The 22,127-nt window shown below is 44.7% G+C and overlaps 1 protein-coding gene across 1 annotated transcript in view; it reads right to left on the reverse strand.

Moving 5' to 3' along the window:
• Nucleotides 1-22,127, reverse strand: part of CDH4 (cadherin 4) — a 479,348-nt gene that overhangs the window by 105,972 nt on the left and 351,249 nt on the right. The window contains exon 4 of the mRNA XM_009643736.2: nt 2,084-2,239. Within this exon, the coding sequence (XP_009642031.1) occupies nt 2,084-2,239 (156 nt within the window). The remainder of the gene's footprint in view (nt 1-2,083; nt 2,240-22,127) is intronic.

The raw sequence follows: 22,127 nt of genomic DNA on the forward strand, positions 1-22,127 counted from the left end.
CTGGAGAAAAGGAGGCTACGGGGAGACCTGATTGCGGCCTTCCAGTACCTAAAGGGGGCCTATAGGAAAGATGGGGAACGTCTTTTTCATAGGGCCAGCTGTGTTAGAACAAGGGGGAATGGTTTTAAACTAGAACAGGGTAGGTTCAGGCTAGAGGTAAGGAAGAAATTTTTTACAATGAGGGTGGTAAAACACTGGAACAGGTTGCCCAGAGAGGTAGTGGAGGCCCCCTCCCTGGAAACATTCAAGGCCAGGTTGGATGGGGCTCTGAGCAATCTGATCTAGTTAGCAGTGTCCCTGCTCACTGCAGGGGGGTTGGACTAGATGACCACTAGTGGTCCCTTCCAACCCTAAACATTCTATGATTCTATGATTCTATCACTCACTATTCCTGTCTATAAGGCCTCGTAACATACTTATCAGTTATTCACTCTCCATACACCACATCTTCCTGTAACCTTCAGAGTGTGAATTCAGTTATTTACATATGGATGCCACTAGTTCAAGGTTTCCGTGAGGAACAGAAAAGGCTGGAAATCCCGCAGTGGCTACGAGGCAGACTTAGCCGGTCACCTTTGCCAAGGCGAGAATTCAGTTTACTGAATTCACCGTAACCGGTAGGTTAAGTTCGTTATTAGGGGGCACACGATTTGTTACTGCAGAGGACAAAATCTTTCTCATCTTACGTTTTGGACTGAGAGTGTCTGACGGCAGACATCACAGTGGCTCCATCAAAAGCGTTAACTTGTGTATTGTATTATCAACTACACTTTTATAATAACGTGGCACTGCTGTAACAGTATCAACAACGCCGAGATGACACACGCTGCATCTGAAATATTCCTTTTTCAAAACAACCTCTCTTCATATTTTCCTAGGCACAAGAAACAAAATAATTGTTCTTGTTCACAGAGGATAAAATAATTTTCCTTCAGATCTTCTTTTACCCAGGGGAAATCTCTTTTTCCACCCAACTAAAGAGGTAATCTATTTTCTTTATCCTTCCACCCCAGTCCAGAAGCTGTGTCAACATGGTTAACTGGATACCTGATAAAGCTGACAGAAATGTGCATCTCCGACGGCGCAGTTAGGAATATGGTGTCAGTGGAAGTGACCCGTACCGACTCACTGACATTACAGCATCTTTGGGAATGGCTATTACGATGCCGATAGATGTGGCTAATGCCGATACAAAGCAATCCATGAAACAACCTTTCACAACCACTCTAGGAGAGAACTAGAGCGTAGACGCAGGAAGCGTCTGAAATTTTGCAGGGCTATCATGCAAGGTGCAACACATTTTTTTAGCAATTTGTGGGACTGTATCTGCTGTGCAATTACACCGCGCAATATAGGGGCTAGGATTTATATCCAAACGTAATGGCCAATTACACTCTAAGTATTCTGCAGGTAGACCATTTTATGAACTAGGATAGCATGAGGCACCACTTTTGAGTGTAATTAATCTTAATTAATTTCCTCATATTTAATATTAGTCTATCTGCGTATTTAAAAACCTATCTCACACACCCCCATCATACTGCCTGAACATCTCCTAGTGATTTAAAATGAAAAATGACTATACCAATTATTGCATGTTTAGCTGCAGTAATGATTCTTAAATTAGTAATTTCCCAAGATATGCTAATGTAGCGACTGGCTTCTCATGGTTTTGGGGGGTTCAGTCCACACATAAATTTGCATGGATTTAACTTTAAACAAATGACCCTGACTTCGTGTCCAAAAAAGACATTAGTTTAATGCCGCTTTGCACTGGTTTGGCTGATCTAGCAAGGGCAGGTTCCACCAAAGGAAAGCAGACACAAAGCCAGCATCTCCCTACACAAATGGGTGCCCCATCAGGGTGAGATTGAGCCTCACACCCTTAGTTAAGCCCGAGCACCTCTGTGCAGCCAGCTCCTGCTGGCCCAGGGAGCCAGTCCAAACTGTGAACTGGGCTCTGATTTGAACAAAGATCCCGGTCTTCTCGAAGCTGCGGGTCCCCTCTTGAACCCGGCAGTTCTGGCAGAGTTTTGCTTTGAGCTTGCGAACCCAGAGAAAGCTCAAGATGTTTTATGCTTACGTGGTAGGAAGCTCTTTCTTCTCTGTCCATCGGGCGAGTCACATACATCCTGCCAGACACAGGGTCAATGCTGAAGACTTCCATCGGTGGCTGGTCGGCTCCAACTCCAGTGATGCTGTATCTGATATGGATCTCTTTGTCCTTATCGGAACGAATCTGGACGAAATGACAAAGACAGCAATCAATAAGTTTTGGACAAAAGCCATATGGATGTTTAAACAACTTTAAAGATCTGAGCCTGAAAGCTGCATAAATGTAATACCGCTGTCAATTTTGACAAGGGAGCTGTATGCCAAAGGTTTGGGGAAAAGCCAGGAAAAGTGTATTCCACATATTTTCAGCTATTTTTCTCCTCTCCTATTCATGATGATTCTCTAGGAAACATTGAAATTTTGACTTTTTACCTTAGATGTAGAAGAACCTACGTGCACAAAAAAACGCTGCTTATGTGTTACCGAAACCGCAGGCTCCTTGAAGTGTCCAAACTGTTCAGCCATACCCGGAGTCTCCCAGCCATTAATCACTTCCAAAAACGTTGTCGGCAAGCTCCCACATCATGTTTTCAGTCCTTTTGACTGTGCACACAAATACTCCCCAGAAATTTGAAGAACGGGGCTCTTTGTCCAACCCTGCTGGCTTGACAAGGCAAGCCTGGGGATGCCCGGTGGGATGTCACCATTTCATTTGACTGTTGGTGGAGGGAATGAGTGCTTGGCACATTGCTCTTGAAACCCCTTCCCTCCCATACCTTGAGAACTACACCACAAACTGAATACGGCATGTCAAAGTATATGAACCTTGGATACACAGCCGAGAAAATAAAAAAAGCAAGGTTAATATGTTGTCCTAGCAACCCTGACTATCTCTTTAAACCTAAATTTAATTTTCTGATCAAATGCTGAAAGGAATTCTTGCAACAGCATGACTATTCCCGAAAGAAAGTGCAAGGTACAAATAAATTACCGCCCCCCGCACCATCACAAACTGTCTTGGCAGTGTAAAAGCGACATGCATAAATTTTTCTCTAACAGGTCTATGAATACAACCAAGTAGTGGGAAGATAATAGGAATCTCGTAGCTGAGTGCAAGGTAGCATCTCTGCTACGGCAGCTGCACACTCGGAGGAGCCCGAGTGGGCTCAGTGGGATGCAGGAGGCCCCGTGCGTGCCCCCCCTCCACCCCAAAAGCCCCCATTTGGGGAGTGAAGGTTGTTTCCCAAGGGAAGAGGAGGCTTCGCTTGTCAGGCAAAGGAATTGGGACGGGGCCGTGGGCTGCTCTCGCGCTCCTCCCGCCTGTGACCTACTGCTATTTCTTCCTCTCCAGACGCGGGAGGCTGACAAGATGCTGAGCCCGTCGGTGCAGAAGAATATCAGATCCCCTGGCTCCGAGAATCTCCTTTGATGCCTTTGTCCAGATCGTTACCAAGTTTGTACACTGTTTTCTTTGTACTGCCTCTGCCAAACAGCCTGCTCCCGTTAACGGCTAATAATGTCAGTTATTACTCGAGACTGCCAGGATTGATTCGTGCTGCACCTACACTTCTGGAGCTGAAGGTCAGGGAGTAGAGACAGTTTCATCTGTCTTTTCTCTACAGGATTCACTGCTTGTTTAGGCTATTAGTACCAAGGAAAACTCATTGGGCTTACACTGGTATAATCACTTAGAAGAGGTACCGGGGACATTGTGAAAGTGCCCTCGTGCTGCACGCCAGGGTTTATACGGGTTTTTGTGTGCCCAGTGGGTATTTGTGATAGGGACCCAGCTAGACAGGTATGACTCCAGTTTCATTACCAGATCTGTGGGTGAAAGAAAGTATATTAAAACCAAGCTTTTGCTCGCACAACTGTGGTTTTAAATGACAGCAACCAACTCAACAGTTCAATAACTGAAGTCCACAGACCCCATTTTTAGAAAGTCAGCTTTCACCTTGCCAGACGGAAAGGGCTGAAAAAATCAAATTTATGTGAATGTCTGTGCGAATGTATAGCTCAGGTCAGGGAGTTCAAGCTCTAACCCATTACCTACGTGTTTGTAGCTAGGCTCAAGGCAAGTGAAAACGTAGGAAGCCACCGCTGGACCTCCAGCTTTGAGTCAGTGTGGGGTTCCCATCTTAATAAGTTAAAAAGAAAGGGAAAAAACCAGTAACTCGGGGGACACAGTTACATGTCTGTCTCTATCAACGTGTGCCTGCACAGCTCCGAAGGACCTGTAGTGGAGGGCCCATCCCTGGAAACATTCAAGACCAGGTTGGACAGAGCTCTGAGCAACCTGATCTGGTTAAGGGTGTCCCTGCTCCCTGCAGGGGCGTTGGACTGGGTGACCTCTAGGGGTCCCTTCCAACGCAAAACATTCTATGATTCTATGCACATGTCAGGATAAAACTAGCCCTTCACCCTTAACAAAGTTTTTCGTTAACAAAGATGGAAGGAAAAACCCCAAACCCAAGGTATCTGCACTTTTGCTGCCTTTTGCTCACCGAAGCACGGGAGCCCGGAGGGTGTTCCCGGCCCCAGCCTGGCTCAACTGTGGCTGTGACTTGAGCACAAGCACCAAACAGCAAACCAGTCTCCCTCCAACGAAGGAAAATGGAAGCAATTTTAACCTGGATCAGGGAAGGGGAGAGTCTGTTAGTTCTTCGTGGACTTTTTTCTGCTCTATTTCCTGTTGCATATAGTACCCAGATCCCATTGAGATAGAAGCATTAGAAATGCATAGAGAGAGACAGAAACAGGGAAAAGGAGGCTGGATTTAAATATTCAGTGCTGAAGGCACTACATTTTATTTTCAGGAAACGCAGATAAACAGAAGCTCTCTAAGAAAGCTATGTACAGTTTAATAAAGTGCATGCTATAGGATGTCCTTGCAGCATTTTTATTAGCATTAATAGGGTCTAAGCTGTCTGTATGTAAATCATTGCAGATCTAGGAGATGAAATATATCATAAGACCCATACAACTTACCCAATTACACTACGAAAAATCCATGAGATAATTATACTGCAGTGAGCAAAACAAAGATGGGGGAAATACCGGTTGCAAATATTCAGCAATGATTCATTATTTGTTGTTAATTGCCCTCATACTACAATGGTTTGCCTGTTACCTGCACTTCATTCCATTTCCAGTAAGAATCCAAGGTTGTAAAGCGTTCAGAAAAATCACCTAAGTAGTTGCACTTGTCTCAGAAGTTGCAAAGACCATCGGCATCGAAGCGCAGTATGTATTACTACCAGGGAGATATTCATCGCACAAAGGCACATGCTTTTTATATTAGAACATGTAATTTTAGCACTCTTAATGAGATTTTGAAAAAAAAAAAAAAAAAAAGAATTTTTTTTTTTTTACAGTAATCCTGTAACATTTTGACCAAAGGTTTCATTTGCATAATTCCCAGGGTGCAATTTAGTAAATCTTGTTGAGAACTTAAGAACATTATCTGAATACAATGCAAGGTTTACTTCTTTTGTTGAAACCATTCCTGGAACAGTTTACCATAATAATAATACTACTACTACTAATGATGATGATGATTAAAAAAACCTCTATTCCCAGGAGCTCAGTAGATCAGGAGAAAAAATTCCAGGTTGGGGGAATTTACTGGGTCAGGAGAGAGTTGCTTTTTCATTCATTTATGCCTGGGAAGTGAGAAGATGGTAACACATCCGTATGATAATCTTCTGACTGGGGAACATACACACGATTTTTTTTCCATTTAGTTTTCCTTTTATAATGCAGTCAAGAGTTATGTAGGGTTCTGGGTTACAGAACAGATGGCAGAAGGATAGTTTGCCTTAGCTGCATTTATACATTTTTTGCTCGGAGAACCCTTGGAGCTTTGAGCTTCTCCAGCGCCAGGCATGGTACAACCCTGCGTATGATGATGTGAGCAAGATGGATGATGATGGTTGATGACTGCCATAAGAGGAATTTCCTTGTAAAGCAGCTTTTATTCTCTAATAAAACCCTTGGGGATGGAATTTAGATTGGATTGTTACACTGGTGAGGGAGAATGCCCCAGACAGAAAGGCCATTTATGGTGTAAGATGTGATCCCCTGAGCCTATCCCAGCTCATGAACACAGGTGAAATTTTCCATGCAGGAACCCTGGGATGCTGAGTATCCTCACCTACGCTGACAGATACAAATGAACCATCTGGCAACTCTGGGACCAGCCACCAAATCCACAGAGGGAACGTGCAGCGGAGCCAGGCACTGAACTTGCATCACCAGACCTTCGCTTGGCTGCAGCAAGCAAGGGCACAGCAGCCTCACAGCCCAACGGCAAAGCGGGGGGCCGCGGGGGGGCCTGAGCCTAAAGCATGGATGCACCATCCCAAACAGAGCACAAGGGCTGCAGTCAGTGTTTGCAACTCAGAACCAGAACGCCAAGAGCTTGACTCAGCTCTCATTTCTGTAGAGTAACCCCAGGAACAGAAGTTGGTGCGATTTCACAGATGGGCATTTTCCACTGCAGATTCTGATGTAGTAACTAAACTGTGTGAAAATTAACATTGCAACTCTTGAGGTAATGCAGGGCTAAGCCCTTCCGAGATGGCTTTCTCCTTTGTAGCAATCTCACATTTAGATGGGCTTGAAAAGCAGCCTGTGACACGGGATCGCATCAGGCTTTTACAGATAAAACCTTAGGGTTCATGCATCTCCATCAGGAGTAACTGGGTAGCTGAACTGTTCCCCCAGGTTTTACTGATAAGCAACATTTCAACCGATGAGCTCCTCTGAGGTACCAGATTTTATCACTCTCTTTTGCTCCCGTCGAGCCATATCCTTGTGTTCTTAGCACTTCCACTGCTCACTGCAGGGTTCTGAATTCACAAGCCCTCTCACCCTAGCAGACGACAAGAACAACCACAGACCCCATACCTCTTCTGTGCCAGGAGCAGAGGCAATGCAACTATGGAAAACTGTATGGTCAGCCGATTGGAGGACACCTGAGAGTCCATAAATTACACAGTTTTTGGAGCATGACTTTGCCAGAAAAAAGTGGCCCAATGGAGGTTGCTCAGGTATTAGTGAAGGAAATGCTTGGAAGCCTAGAAAATCGGGTGTGTAGGGCAAGGCTGAACAAAGGACAACTGAGCCTATGGAAGAGAAGCAGGCAAACTGTATGTAGAGGATTTCACCGAGCCGTACGTGGTCTGGGTTCTGCCCATCCCTGTGTGATGGTACATGTAAGTGCCTGGGAATGTACCCAGAGAAAGCAAAGCAGGCCATTTATGCTCTGTCGCATTTTCTATCCACAGAGCAAACTAGAAAATAAATTTCCTTTGAAGTTCTCCCAACTTGCTCTGTAACATACGGAGTTAAGAATGCCCTTCGAAAAATAATCCGTTTCCCAAATCTCCCATAGAATACTACACAACATTTGCACTAACATGACCTGGGGAGACTTAGACTTGATTTTTTTGTTTTATAAAACCCATTATAATTATTAATGAACACATAAAATAATGTAAATGATAAGCATTAAGTGTCTTTTATTATTAAGCTCTTAGCTATTTTGCCCATTAAGAAAACCAAATTAAAATAATTGAAGACTATAATCTGTCATGCATTCAAAATGCTCCATAGAAATTCAGACAGGCAAACATATTCAAAGCTTTAAATGAGCACACTTAAGAGTCAGTCTAAGCATTCCGGGATTGGCTCATTAATTTTAGTGGAAATATTTTAATTCAGCTACTCTTACTGCTTATTGAAATCCTTGCTAAGGACTGACTTATTTATTTTTAACTGAATCTGCAATATGTTTAAGACTCATCGGTATAAAAGTTCTTAACTCTTATTTCACAGTTGTTTTAGAAGCCAGTAAAGAGACATATCTCTAGCCCTGTATTTCCCAACAAATTACTGCGTGCTGCTTAAAGAATTGCATAGGGTTTCGAAAAATAGATGCAAAAGTCAAACAGACAGAGAAAAATTAAGACAGATTTGGAGACCTAACCAGGTTAAGGTGATCTTCATTAACTTCTGTCCCATTTTATCACACTTGCCGATGATCCCAAGCTACTTCCCAGAAAGAAAGGAAAAAAAACCAACAGAAGATTCTCTGAACCACTTCAGCTGTCTTCAGAGCAAACCACCTATTCTGCGCCTTGCAAAGAGGGTGCTTTGATGCGGCCAGGGCAGCTATCGTGTTTGAATAAAAGGAATATTTCCACCAACTACAACTCTGGGCTTACCAGCAGCCTGAGAGCCTTCACCCACTACGGGACAGAACGACGATCAGTAGAGCTAAGCTTCCCGTGGCGGCAGTATTTGCAAACAAGGTTAAGCAGGAGAAGATCTCTATTGGCAAAGACAGAAAGGAAAGAAACACACATTTGTAGGGGATTTCTTTCCTCCCTCAGGTGCAACTGGTTTCATTTCACACATAGCTTTCTAAAAACTTTGCACCTGGTCTAAGACAGCCAGATGAACAGAAGAGAAGCAAGCCTTTCCGGACTGAAATCCATCCTGCCATCTTCAATGCTTAAATACTCATCAAATTTCCTGGAAGGAGTGGTTTTCTCTTTCCACATATTGCAGAGAGAGAACCAAGGACTATGCTTAGACTGGATGCCTAATTTTTCCATGGTTGAGACTCACTGTGGTGAATGCTGTTCTTCCTGCACTTACACACAACATTTAGCTGCAACCATTACTGCTATGCAAGAGCTTAAGTTTCTTCCTCTTCTTTAGAATACAAATCCAAAGCCAAACCGTAAAACTGCTCCCTGCATCCCAGTGGCTGGATGTCTCTCATGTCAGGTTAAATCTCCCTCTGCTCCAGTTGAAATCTGTGCAAAGTGATTTATAATGCATTTTCTGATGATAAAACAGAGTAAAACTAGCCCGTCACAGAGATTAAAAAGCTGTCATTTAAGTTATTGATGCAACTGATGATGCAGCCTGCATTAGAGAAAGAAATTAAACTATAAAATGCTTGGACCCAGAAGAGAAGAACCTCTCGCGCACGCCTGGCTCGTGCTCTGCAGCCTGCAGAGGAGCCCGTTCCCCGGCCAGCTCGCCTGCTTCTTACCAGGAGGAGTTTGCTTCCTCTGCACTGACCCTGCAAGCGCTTGGCTGAGGCTCTTCACCAAATGTTCAGCTGCTGAAAGCTTCCAGCATTTCACAGGTCCTTTGGCTTTGGTGCAGCTCCCTCTGTCCAAGGGCTGTTCTCCAGCGCACAGCTCCCTTCAGGCCAATTACATCCACGTGCATACAATTCTTTGGAGCTTTCCCTATGCCCATCGGTAGCTTTGACAGTCTTCACTCCCTCTGTCCCTTCCAGGTTTTTTTGAATTGTTTACCAGGCTTTTTCTCCTCTACCTGGACGAAAATTTAACAGCGAGCAGATGGAGAATAGGAGAATATAAATCAGGCTCAATAAGGAGACCGTAATGCAGCGGGAGGGAAGAATTTCTGCCTGCGATTCTGGCCAATAACTGTGTGTGACCCCATGCATAAGTATGGGATGAAAATGAAATTGTTAGACTCATGGTCCAATTCAAAACTACCCTTATTCTGCTTGGGATAAAAGCAAAAAAAAAGTTTCCCTTTGCCTAGGAAACTGAATTTCGTACATGATCAGATGGGACGCTGCAGGCATGGAATACCTGGCACGCAGCAGTGCAAACCAGGCTCAGGATCTGCTGCTTCTTGACTTTGCTTTCCTTCCTGCTTAAATAGCAAAGAATCGATGTTTTAGCGTGAGTCGTCCGGACACAAGACGACGGAGGTCTGCAAGATTCGTGGGGCCAGTCTGCTCTCTGCCTAACTCTCCAGCTGGGCCGAAGTTTCCAAGTGGTGACTCGGGACTGACAGCGATGCCAGCCCTGCCAGGTCTCTTTACCAGTGAAACCTCAGTAAATTGCAATTTGTTGCGTGGTCTTCATGACTAAGTAATTAAGGAATTTTCATTACTCGCTATTATGAAGGTCAAGAAGTTAATGTGCCTGTATCAGGAACTGACCAATGCTAATGGATCTTCCACATCGAATGGTAATTGATACAGCAGAATAATTTCTAAAGTGACATGTGCCTTTCTTCAGGCCTCTTGCAGCCCCTTTGCTTTTTAAGTACTCTGCTGTGGAAAGGCTTCAGACTGTAGCAAGGTGAGCGAGAGGGAGGAGAGCAGGAGCAGCTCTGATGGGAAGGGAAGATTATTACGGATCAGCAGAAAACCACCACGTGACCAACGTCTTATCACTGCCAGAACATTGATAGCAGAAGCAACAAAACTCGTTCTTACTACTCTTCCTCTTATCTCTCTTACAAGAGAGCAGATTCTTCAGCGTAGTGACTGAAGGCATCCCAGTGGAGTTGCACGTGCTGCTATCAGGTGAATTTTGGCCCTGAAGAACTGAGGCTGGTTCACGCTGGGCAAGATGCAAGTGGCTGATATTAAGTAGCTGGGATTTGGACCAGATGCACAAGCCCTCCTCTGCTGTAGAGGATGCTCCATGACAAAAGGTCAAGGGAATGCCTCTGAGAGTTCAAAACACACTGTTCTAACTCCTGTGATGGAGGAGTCCTGACAGGCAAGAGAACCTCATCCCTCATAATCTATTTATGAAGGGCTGCACACCGTTATCCTTATATAGGATGCCGTCCTGCAGCGCCTTCTTGCAGCTGACCCTCCTGCTGTCTGCTACGGCTATGCCGAAATGAAGACTAAGTCAAGAAAAATAAATCATGGTAGTGGCATTTTGTCCTCGTTTCTTTTTGAAGGGTGTCTGCCCCGAAGCCTTCTGCTGCGCCTGCCACAAAGCCAGCCTGGCAAAGAGAATCCAGCACCTTTCTGGGTCAAACTGAGCAGGAACCCCGAGTGTTCAGTGCAGAAGATAACCAAGGGTAGCAAACACCAACCTACGCAGGAGTAACCTGGTGACTGTAACTAATGATTGAAGCCCTCAGCTTGTATAAATCAGTGTAGACTCACTGGCCTCAAACAGAGGCAGGCTAATTTTTTTTCAGCTGAAAATCTGGTCCCTGGCATTTAAAAAAGAAGCTGCACAGCAGAAGAACTAAGGAAGAACCGGCTTTGTACAACGGCATGCAGAAATTTAACCCAAGCAGCAGTCCCCTCCACAGGACAGTGAGCTCAGATGCAGGGAAAAAGTATTCAGCGGGAAACAAACACACTTTGTCCTCACAAAGGGCATTTTTCCCAGATTCAAGAGATATAATTGGTCTTAGCATGACCCTTCCTTTTGTAATGAGCTCTGACTTCCCCAATCATACACAGCCATGCATTGAATTCACATTTTGCACGACACCTACAGATATTACTGATCATGGAGAAGTGGTGCTGTGGCATGATTGCAAATGCTAGTCTCAGCATAAAATTAAGCTTTTGGACCCGTCTGCAAATAGCTAACAAGAGGAAACAACAATAAAACCCTCTAGTGTGTATATTTTGGAGGACAAAATCTCCTGAGGCTCCTGTTTGAGATTCTGCTTTGGGATGCTTGCAGAACAGGATTTAAAGCTCTGCAGGTCTCAGTCTCTCTAATGAGTTTAATTAGAGGAAAAGCAAACCCATTTGTTTGTTCTGTAGGTTTGATTGCATGGCACAGTGTATACAGAAGTTATTTCAATGGTCAGCAAAGGGAACCACCAACTGTGAGTGGGCAGAAAATGAAGTTCTTCCTATGCATTACAGGCATCAGTGCAGTTTTAGATTCCACGATCCTTACGGGTCCCTTCCAACTGAAGATATTCTATGATTCTATGATTTATTGTTGACTGAAAAAAAGCCAGTATGAGATGACTTTGGTCCTAGGACTCATCCTCATATGTTATACAGACAAAATATTGGATCCTCTATAACTTTTCCCTGATGGCCAAATTGTGCCCATGGATGGATACATATGCGTCCTTCTGCAGCAGGTAACAGCAGCTAGGCACGACATCCGAGCGCTGCATTTTTCCTTCAAGCAACTGCTGAGCAAGACCCCGTGAGAACCCTGCCGTCAGGAAAATCGGGCAAGGTAACAGCAAAGAGGCAGAAGTCAGGCACGTGCACCACCATGCCGACACGCAGGCGTTCGGTGTGCACATGTACAGCTACATACAACCGTGCACCAGCTACCCATGCAAAAATGCTAAAGACCAGCTATGGGCACACGCAGCCACGTGCGTGCCAGCTGCATTCACCACCACCTGCAAGTGTGGAGCCTCCCGCAATCCCCAATCCAGCCCGCTCTCCTCCGCCCTGGCCATCCCATCTCCTCTTCCTGCAGCTCAGTGGCTTTGCTAAGGGTTCCCCGGCAGCTGCTGCTCCTGCACTCAGGCTCCTCTCTTCAAAGGTACCTTTCCCTCCGGCGTGGGTGCCCTTGGACTCAAACACCCATCATTTCTGCAAATCTGCTTTGTGCACGAGGGATGGGAGATGCCTTCTAGGAAATTTCCAACCTAGCTGAACTCTGTTCATTTGGAATGAATTCACAGGGCTGAATTTTTTGGCAAGTTTTTCTCTTTCATTAACTGTACTTCTGTGCGGGTTACATCTGAGACCCCTCCTTACTTTCACTTGAATTCACGTAAGACTTAATTCACATAACTTATTGATGTGCTTCCCACCCACACGCTTTTAACACAAGGGGCAGACAGGCCTGTTTTAGGACATGGTGCCATATATTTTTAAAAAAAAAAAAAAAAAAAAAAAGCAATCACTTCTGAGATGTTTTAGCACCTTTTTACATCTCACTTCCATTTGTGGCACATTCTGGTTTTGAATTTAACCCCCCAAGCCAGTACCAGTCCTCAAAAGTCACAAGCATGGATGCAACCACAAAGCCTCCCACCCCCCAAAAGCCCCGACAAGGACCGCGTTCATGTGGGTGAGTCTGTTTGCAAAAGGCACAAAGCCCAGATGCCTGAACACGCAGCTGAGCAGCCACGCTCCTCAACAGGTATCTGTACTCATGCAAGTCCCCCCAAACAGCACACAGGCTTAGAGGGGCTGTACTTGCATGGGCCGGCACGCACGGTGCCGGCGCACCGCAGGTGAAATGCACTGCGAGGCAGCTGGGAGCTTGAGTAATGCTCCACAGACCGGTGACTTCCTAGGATCTCAAGAGGCTCACAAGGAGAATCACGGAATCCCAGAATGGCAAGGGTTGGAAGGGACCTCGGGAGATCACCCAGTCCAACCCTCCTGCCCAAGCAGGTTCTCCTAGAACATGTTACACAGGACATCGTCCAGGCAGGCTTTGAATATCTCCAGAGAAGGAGACTCCACAGCCCCCCTGGGCAGCCTGGGCCAGGGCTCGGTCACCCTCAAAGTCAAGAAGTTCTTCCTCAAATTCAACTGAAACCTCTTATGCTTCAGTTTGTGCCCATTGCCCCCTGTCCTGTTGCTGGGCACCACTGAGAAGAGTCTGGCTCCATCCTCGTGACTTCCACCCTTAAGATATTTGTATGTGTTGATGAGGTCCCCTCTCAGCCTTCTCTTATGCAAACAAGCCCAACTCCCTCAGCCTTTCCTCATAGGGGAGATGCTCCAGTCCCCTCATCATCTCTCGTGACTTCCACCCTTAAGATATTTGTATGTGTTGATGAGATCCCCTCTCAGCCTTCTCTTCTGCAGGCTGAACAAGCCCAGCTCTCTCAGCCTTTGCTGATAGGGGAGATGCTCCAGTCCCTTCATCATCCTAGTTGCTCTCCTCTGGACTCTTTGTAGGAGTTCCTCATCTTTCTTGAACCGGGGATTACTAATAATTTACAGGGGGGACACGTTAATTTGCTGATGCCATTTGCTTTGCTCGCTACTTCCACCAATAGGTGCGAGATGCAAACCCACTCGCTCAGGTTTTCCGTGCAAACCTGCAGCTTGGTAGACTTGGCTAACGAGGATGGTGGAGTCCAGTCTGAACTGGGACACTAATGCTCGACTGCCTTTTTAATTGCAGTTACTCTGACAGACGTACTGAATTTCTTGTTCAATTTTTTTTGCAGTATTATTAATTGATAATTTAATTTACGATCTGGTGAATTACATGCAATTCCTTCACCATCAGTTAAATGACAAGTTTAGAGCAGAAGTTTAGGTAAGCAGATTGTCAGTGCTTATGGCTGTAAGACATAATTATGTACAGCCAACTGTGTAACGCGCTTGAAAAAAATTATAAGCCTAGGCACAGAAATTAAAATTCTTTCAAGATGAAGTTGTACAAATACAGCTGCAAAAAGCTGCAAAATCCTATTAATTTATTCCAACTGTAGTGGGTAGTGCAATGGGGTTCTAGCCCCCGCCTCCCTGCCGAAGAAAGTTTAACTATAACACACAAGGAATCAAAGGCTGTACGTTTAAATCTAAACATGGCTCCAGAAAACTATTCCAGCTATTATTTATGTACTCATAAACTTCAGGGCATCAGCTGGTAACTTGGCATGATGACTCCTCAGCGTGTCAGGGCAAACATTAAACGCTAAATTACCATATGTCAGCTTAGGGTAGTTAATAATTCTACCACATCTTGGACAATTTGAAGGCTTTTCTGAAACTGCTGTCAAATCAAATCTTTCCTTTGATCAATAAAGCAGCACAATGAAATAAGCTATTTGTGGCATCTGAAAGAATAGATTAGCAAAATACTGTAAATGCAACTGGCAGGGTCTAACTCAATTTCTTAACCGGAGATCCCCAATACGCGTTATCAATACTTCCAACGAGGTGACCCGCCCTAGGAAACGGCACGTGCCTGTACCTCACCTCAATCTGCTTCTCCCTTACGTGCAGTTCTGGTTTGCCACCAACTCCCCCCCCCTACAGCCCCAGAGCTGCGTGTACCTGCAGATCTAACAGGCAGCACTTAATTACGGGAGCAATGTTTGTTCCACACCGCTGGGTCTATCAATCGCAGCCGGAGGAGTAAAATAGAGAAAGACTGCAAGCATAGAGAACCCGTCCGACCTTCCGCTTGTTTTCCAAGCTGTGTGATAGAGATATCGCTGGCAATCCTGAGAATAAGGACCAGCAGCAATCTTTGGGAACAGCCAAAGAGGGTAGGCAATGCAGAAATCTGTATGCTGGGCTTCATTTAAAGGGGTACTACCGACCCCAAATTGCACTTCTGCTGCCACTTTTGCTCTCAGTCAAGTACGGCTACGACTAACGCTACTACAGAAGTAAAAGCAATTGGAAGGAAATGTTATTTCCTCTGTGTGTTTGACAGCATCAATGACACATTTCAAGATATTCAACACCGGCAAATCGGGGCCAGATTGTCAGCGCAATTGTGCTCCTGCCAAAGCACCTGAAACGCAAGTCAAATTATTTCTAGGGCTTGCCGCACATATTACTACGAACACGTAGCAAATCTGGCCCTGGCTTCCCATAGCACAGCCACAGATCACCTGTACAAGCCCTGGAAGGGATTTTTACTTAACGCAAACCGAAAGCAATGGCGTTGCATTGCAGACGACTTCCCTGAGCAGCACCCAGCCTGGTCCTCGCTCCCGCCAGCAGCCCTCCGGGAATGGGAACGACGCTGGGAAACCCTGCTCTAGTTTCTTATTTTGAAGCACAAAGGAAATTGGGGCTCTTACAACATTTCTGTGCTTCCTCGTGCTCTTCGGTCTGTTCGCTATATCCGCTGTCGTGTTGGATTTCATAGTTCAGTTGTAACTCCGAAATACGCCCTCCGGTTCTTACAGATCCGCCCCATCCAGTACACATGGCTTCCTAAAGCCTCGCTGGAGACTGGGGACAGCAGGAGGGGACCTGAAATACGCCGGTCCCCCACAACCTTTTAAACCATCAGCAGTGAGTAAAGGAGAACCATTTCTTACAGAACGTTTTTCAGCATTTTGGGTTTTTGTAATTCAGGTCACTCCATCTGATCCTCCGTCGCTGATAGATTTAGTCGTAGCAGTTGTTCTCAGGCTACAGGGCCCTGAGAAAGTGATGTGAGAGTCGCTGGTGGCAGGAAATTGCCTTCATAATACTTTCAATTTAAAAAAGTTGATAATGACGCAGGGAATAGGTCCTGCGGGAACTGGGAGGGTTGAAAATAATCCACCAATGAAAGAATTGTGAACTGCTGACTTTTGGCGTTTAATTGGGATGGCATTACAGGTCATCTTCCTCCATCAATCCCATACATACTCAAAAGGCGGTACTAAAAAGGAACAGATTATTATTATTTCATACCGTATCTTTTTTTTTTTTTTTATTGGAGGAAATGAAAAGAAAACAGTCTGCAACATACCAAAATCACGTGCCTGCTTTTATAAGCCATGCCTTGCTCTCCAAGCTAGCGTAAATCAGCGCGGCTTCTTTTAGTTCAGTGGCTTTAGACCCATTTCCACCGGCTGACAAGCTGACCCAGTATTTTTGTGGTGATTAGAGGGGGATATCGATTCATGTTTATTTCTAGGAAAGCTCAAAGTTGGCTCTTGTGCCTTTGAGAAGCTGGATGTATGCGGGGGAATGATGTTTCTTCAAACTCTAAATCTTCAGGGCTTTTTTTTTTCTTTTTTAATAAGAAGCAGGAGGAAGATTTCCTGACCCTCTGAACTATCCCTGGTTTTGAATACGCTACATGGCATGCCTGTAAACAGAAGAAGAAAGCTCTTATGCGAAACTTCTTAAACTGCAGAGGATGACGGACAGCAAATGGGATGCAAGCCAAGGAACATGACAATTAGCACAGAGAAAGTTTTCAGGGTTTATTCCATCAGTCAGCACTTAAGGAGGCTTTGAAGGGGAAAAAGCATCCTTTTATATATTAATCCACTACTTCTGCACTTTCCCCCATTCCATGGATTTAGTGCTTAGCTGCTAAATATCTATATGCAGAGCTTTATTAAGAGGAGTCGGTTTACTTTTTGAAAGATTCCATTAGTTTACGGAGAGAAAAAAGGCAAAATCATTTCGCCTGCTGCAATATCCGGAGTTTAAATGACAATTTACTCTTCCACAGCTTTTAGTACTTAAAGATGGGGATGAGAGAAGAGCTAGCATTTCTAGCAATGTTATTTGTGGTCATCACCTTCCTGAAGAGCTGGGCTGTGCTACAGATGATAAAGGAACTCAGGGGAAGCAAAGGGAAAATCCCTCACATGTCACCCCCTTCCTGTTCTGTCTTGGCAGACTTCACATCTGAAGAGGCACCTTACTGTTCCAAGATAAAATATTTTCTCTTTTCTTTAGAAAGAAAAAGTTCTCTCAAGCAAGAAGTTGGGCAACAGCAGGGGACAATGCCATGCCAGTATTAATTAGCAAATTCCAAATGAATCATAGTTTGTGCTTAGCGGGGTACGCTTGAAAAGCATGTGAACTTTTAAACTGCTGTGTTGAGCATAATAGTTGCAGCTTATTTCTACGTATTTTTTAAATAAGACTAACAAAGAAAGAGCTGCTTCGGAGGGCATCTTACTCATCCCCTGTTCCCAGGCATTTGTGCTCTTGCCCATCTCTTTCTTTGGAGGATGACATCCCCCTTAGCTCATCCCTTTTGGTTTGAGGCCACTACTGGGGGACAGGATTTTTCCTCTAATTAAGAGGTGGCATGTGCGGTCATCCACACCGCGCCTGAATCACTGAGCTGGGGGGGTGCACTGTGATGTGCCACGCTTGTTATTTCCACGGCTCTTTGATCCCCAGTCCCCAGGACCCCCAAATTTGCCCTTCCCCACAGAGGAGCAGTGCTCCTGCCGCCCGCTGCCGGGCCGCCTCCCTGGGCCAGGGCTCCCATCGCTCTGCAGGTTGGGGCTTTCATGCACCCAGCTCCCTGCCTCCGCACGGGAGGCAGAACCAAGTAGTGGCTACATATGGCAGCAACAGACTCTGATCTTAATTTCAGGATTATTTAGTTTGTGATTGAGCTGGGGCACCTGCCTGTGCAAGGCTCATCAATTCTCTTTGATTTGGAAGACTCTGTGCATCTGTGTCAGGCTGTGAACTTCAATTTCAATGCAGAGCTTCATTGCTGTTTTTCCTCTCTCTCACTTCTATATTGAGTTTAAAAGACAGAGGAGTGGAGAAAAGAAATTGGTGCACTGGTACAGGGTAAGCAGTAATAGGAGACTGTGAGCATCCATTCAGGTAGCATGCCAAGAGAAAAAACTGCCCTTGGCAATCTGAGAAATGCCAGCATTTCAGCTCCGAACTTCAGGGTGATGGCGAACAAACAACGGATTGGACCGAGAGCATCTATGGCCACCTGATCCGAGTTCCCTCAAAGGTTGGGGAAGCTGGTATGGAAAGGTTTCACTGGCTACACTTGAGCGGGCAGCAGAAAGACCACACAGACATCCAGGACGTGGCCAGACCAAGCCACAGCGAACCGGGACATGGTGCTGGCAACTCAGCTTCAGAGGGGAGGACGGACAAAACACCCCAGGTGCCCTTTCTGCCGTAGGGGACCAATGCCGCCTTCCAGAAGCTCTGACAAGGCAAGTAGAGGCAAGGAAAGACACTGCAAGTTTTGAAGGGTTATGGGCTAAACACAAAGAATGTTTCAGAGCAATAAGAAAACTCATACAATGAAACATGATTATTTTTTTTCTAGGCCGGTATATTTCTTGAACCAGCTAAAGGAAGAGCAGTCTCAGGAACCGTTCCTAACCCTGTGTGCCTGCTGGCTGGGAAAAGGAATTAAAAAGGGGAAATGAAGAAAATACAATTCCCTCCCCGTTCTGTACCAGGATAACCCTGCTGCTGGCAGAAAGCAGGCTGGGGAAGGACTCTGCCACTCCAATGCACATCGCTCAGTGTGGGTTTAACTTAACTCAAACCTGTCCACCACGGTTTAGCAAGAACGGCGATAATGGTGAGATTCACGTCTCCCTACGCTTTCCCTTACCCTGGCAAACAGAATTGACCGTGCACAGTAAAAGCCAGGGGCTATCGCAACCTAAAGAACAACTGCAATGTCCACTGGGATCCAGAACATTCAGAGCTATTTTAATCAAATTACTATCGATTAGGGACAAACTAGAGTCTATTGAAGTTAATGGACAGATTTCCATCGACTTCAAAGGGCTCCAAACAGCCTGTAACACAGAAAACCAGCAAGTAGCAAAATGAGAAAATGCATTTTAGTCTAACCCTAATTGCATGAGATGAAAGAACTGTTTCAGCCAAAATTTTTCAAAACTATTCTGCCCGAGACAAACATCGAACGTCTTAAAGGGTCAAAATCCAACAAAGCTACCAGGGAATAAGGAAAGAGTCTGATAACAGCAAGTGTGGCCAGCTATGGGCACCAGAGACCTATAAACAGATCTATGAGCTCTACCAACAGCCATAGAAGACCTTTACTAGCTTATGTATGAAAACAAATCTTTGCAATTTTGTGCACGTATAGATATATACACTGATTTAGTTTACTTTCCGCTCAAATTTATTTTCTCTAAGAAAGAGGAGATTTTTTCTTTTTCCCTAGAAAAATGTTAGTGTTTAATTCCTTGCTACAAATACATCATTTGCCCTTTTGTCTTCACAGGACCTAATCATCCTCTCTGAGGGATGAATATGAAATCATGACACAAGCAATTTCTTTAAACTAGCCTCTCTCTTACTGCCTAGAACATTTTGTTGCTTTTAAAGCTATATATTTATGTGACAGCCAGACATCCATTAAAACCCACAAATCTTAAGGCCTAAGAGGTATAAAAGGGATTTCTTCTTTTAAATTTTCTAAGGGAAAAATCAGGCCTGAAAACTTGGGGGGGGGCGGGGGAGGGCGCGCATGACTTTACTGACCTTCACAGTATTAAGTTCTTCCCAGAGTTGGTGTAATTAAGTATTGAGACTGTGGAAGAAGTAAGTTTTTCTCCTATTAAAGAAGCTAAACTGAGAAAGCACTTTAAACAGCTTGGCGGGACCAGCAGCACCATATTGTCGTCAACTCCTGCATTACATTTCTCCAGCTTTCATTCATTCAAGAGGTTTAGCAGGTAAACAGATAAATCCCACTTGAAGTCACTTGTGCCATGCTCAAGTGGCCGCGGAGGCTGCACTGGCTTCCTTGATCACACAATAGTTGAGGAAATTTGAGGCAGTAATTAAAGAGAGATTTGGGGGTTAAATGCTCCATCCTGTCTAGTTCCTTCTTCTGTCAACACTCAACGGGATGTTTTGCTCAAAGTGTATCAGAATAAGTACCAGAATCTGCCCCTATGTTTTTGGGGTTTTTTTGATGGAGATGAAGATCCCAGCACCACCATTACCAACGGGAGAAGAATGCAAACATCCAACAAACATCTAGCTACCAACGCCCTGACCACCAGGTCTTTTGGTAGAAAAGGTGCCAGAACATTGTCCACCAAAGGCTCCAGGCCCAAAGCTTTCCAGAGAAACCCTTCTTCCATAAAACCCCTTTGAGAAGCACAAACGCAAAGCACAGCAGTAGCTGCTGGGAGCTCTTTCTCCAGCTATGCTGGCATTTTAAACCTCAGTGATTTAAACCAGGGGAGATGCTGCTTATGGCTTTCCTTCGCACTGCTCCCAGCTAAGCGTCACCTCAGCGGTCGTCTCCGAGTGCGCGACCGGAGTGCTGGCCAAAGAGCGTGTACCTCCATGCTGCTTCAGATAACCACGACTGGGATCGAGAGAGACGGTTCAAGCATCTCTTAATGTCCTATTATCTGTGGATCACTGACAGGGTTGATTATAACAGTTTGACATGACTCCAAAGGAGCTGTTATGGTCTATTGTATCAATAGGTACCTAGGGAGCCTTTAATTCGCAGATGCATGTGTAATAACAGCATACTAAAAACACAGTATTTTTTTTTTTCCTTAAAAGCTGCTACTGCTAAAGCAGTAAAAAGAAGCAAAAGTAATGTTCATTGTAAAAATAAAAGCCCTGTCATTTTTCACATGACAAGAGCACAAAAAAAAGTCTGAAACCCAAGATTTTTCCCCTTTCTGTTGTAATATAAAAATGATCCAAAATGTTTACGCCAGGAGACAATTTGGAATGACTTGTTTTCCTGTCAGCGGGAATGCTACTGATGGGACTCAAGCTGTATTGCTGCTGTAGTGTGAAGGGAAGAAGGGGTGAACTGTCATAATTCTTAAATTAGCAGAAATGTTTTTTGTGTGTATGATGTGTGAAAGTATGAAAATAAGCATGGGGGAAAATTGTTTGTTTCCCTTGGAAACTGGTAGATGGATTTGATTAAGAAAAGTCTGCTTCCGTGTTAGGTTTCTCATGAGGTTCCTGGGCACTGCAGAGACAGGCGTGGTGTGAGGGCACACACACAAAGATACTGTTTTAGCAACAGAATTGAAATGATACACAGAATATACAATTATCACTTACGAAGTCATAGGCTCTTGCTTTTTTCAGAGCAGATTCTTTCAAAACACTTATTTGTGCAGCGAGGTCTATGAGATGCTGTATACCCAGGGCACAGAGGCATTCAAATTTGTTTGCCTGGAAAATGCTGTTAGAAACTGATTTGCTTAAAAAGAATTCTGTTTACAAGAAAGGAGGTAGAAGATGCTTTGGAAACACCTGACTGCTCATTCTTTAAGCAGTATCTTCTTGCAGATACAAGATAGTTTTCAAAAAAGGGTATAAGGTACAGAACCATCCAGGACCTCTGACGAGAAGAACGCCGACTGCTCAAGCCTATTCCCATTTAGTCCCGACACAGAAACATATCCACAAGAAGTTTTGCAAGAGAGTAAACATCCATTATGCGAGCAATTAAATCCTTACTTGTACAAGGGTCTTAATGTTTCCACTGACAGTCGTGACAGCAGAGTACCACTAGCTCCTGAGAATTTTAATGAAAAATTCTCGAATGCAGAACTGCACTTGTGTGGCTTGGCACGCTTCGGTCCCTAGGTCTTCAGGGGGAAAACAGGCTGGGTTACAAGCCCCATACGATAAAGAAACATTTGACAGTATGTTTCAAAACATTATTTAAATAGAGACTTCTGTTCAAGTTATTAATGCCTTTAATACGGATTCTCATTTCCTCTTCTCTTTTTATTACTTTGTGTGTCTTTCTGGTTATTTAAAGAGTTGTGAAAAGCACTGGTCAGCACTTCAGAGCTCCCACTGCTCATCAGCGACAGAT

Source organism: Egretta garzetta, unplaced genomic scaffold, assembly GCF_000687185.1.
Source record: "Egretta garzetta isolate BGI_Z169 unplaced genomic scaffold, ASM68718v1 scaffold158, whole genome shotgun sequence".
Lineage (NCBI taxonomy): Eukaryota > Metazoa > Chordata > Aves > Pelecaniformes > Ardeidae > Egretta > Egretta garzetta.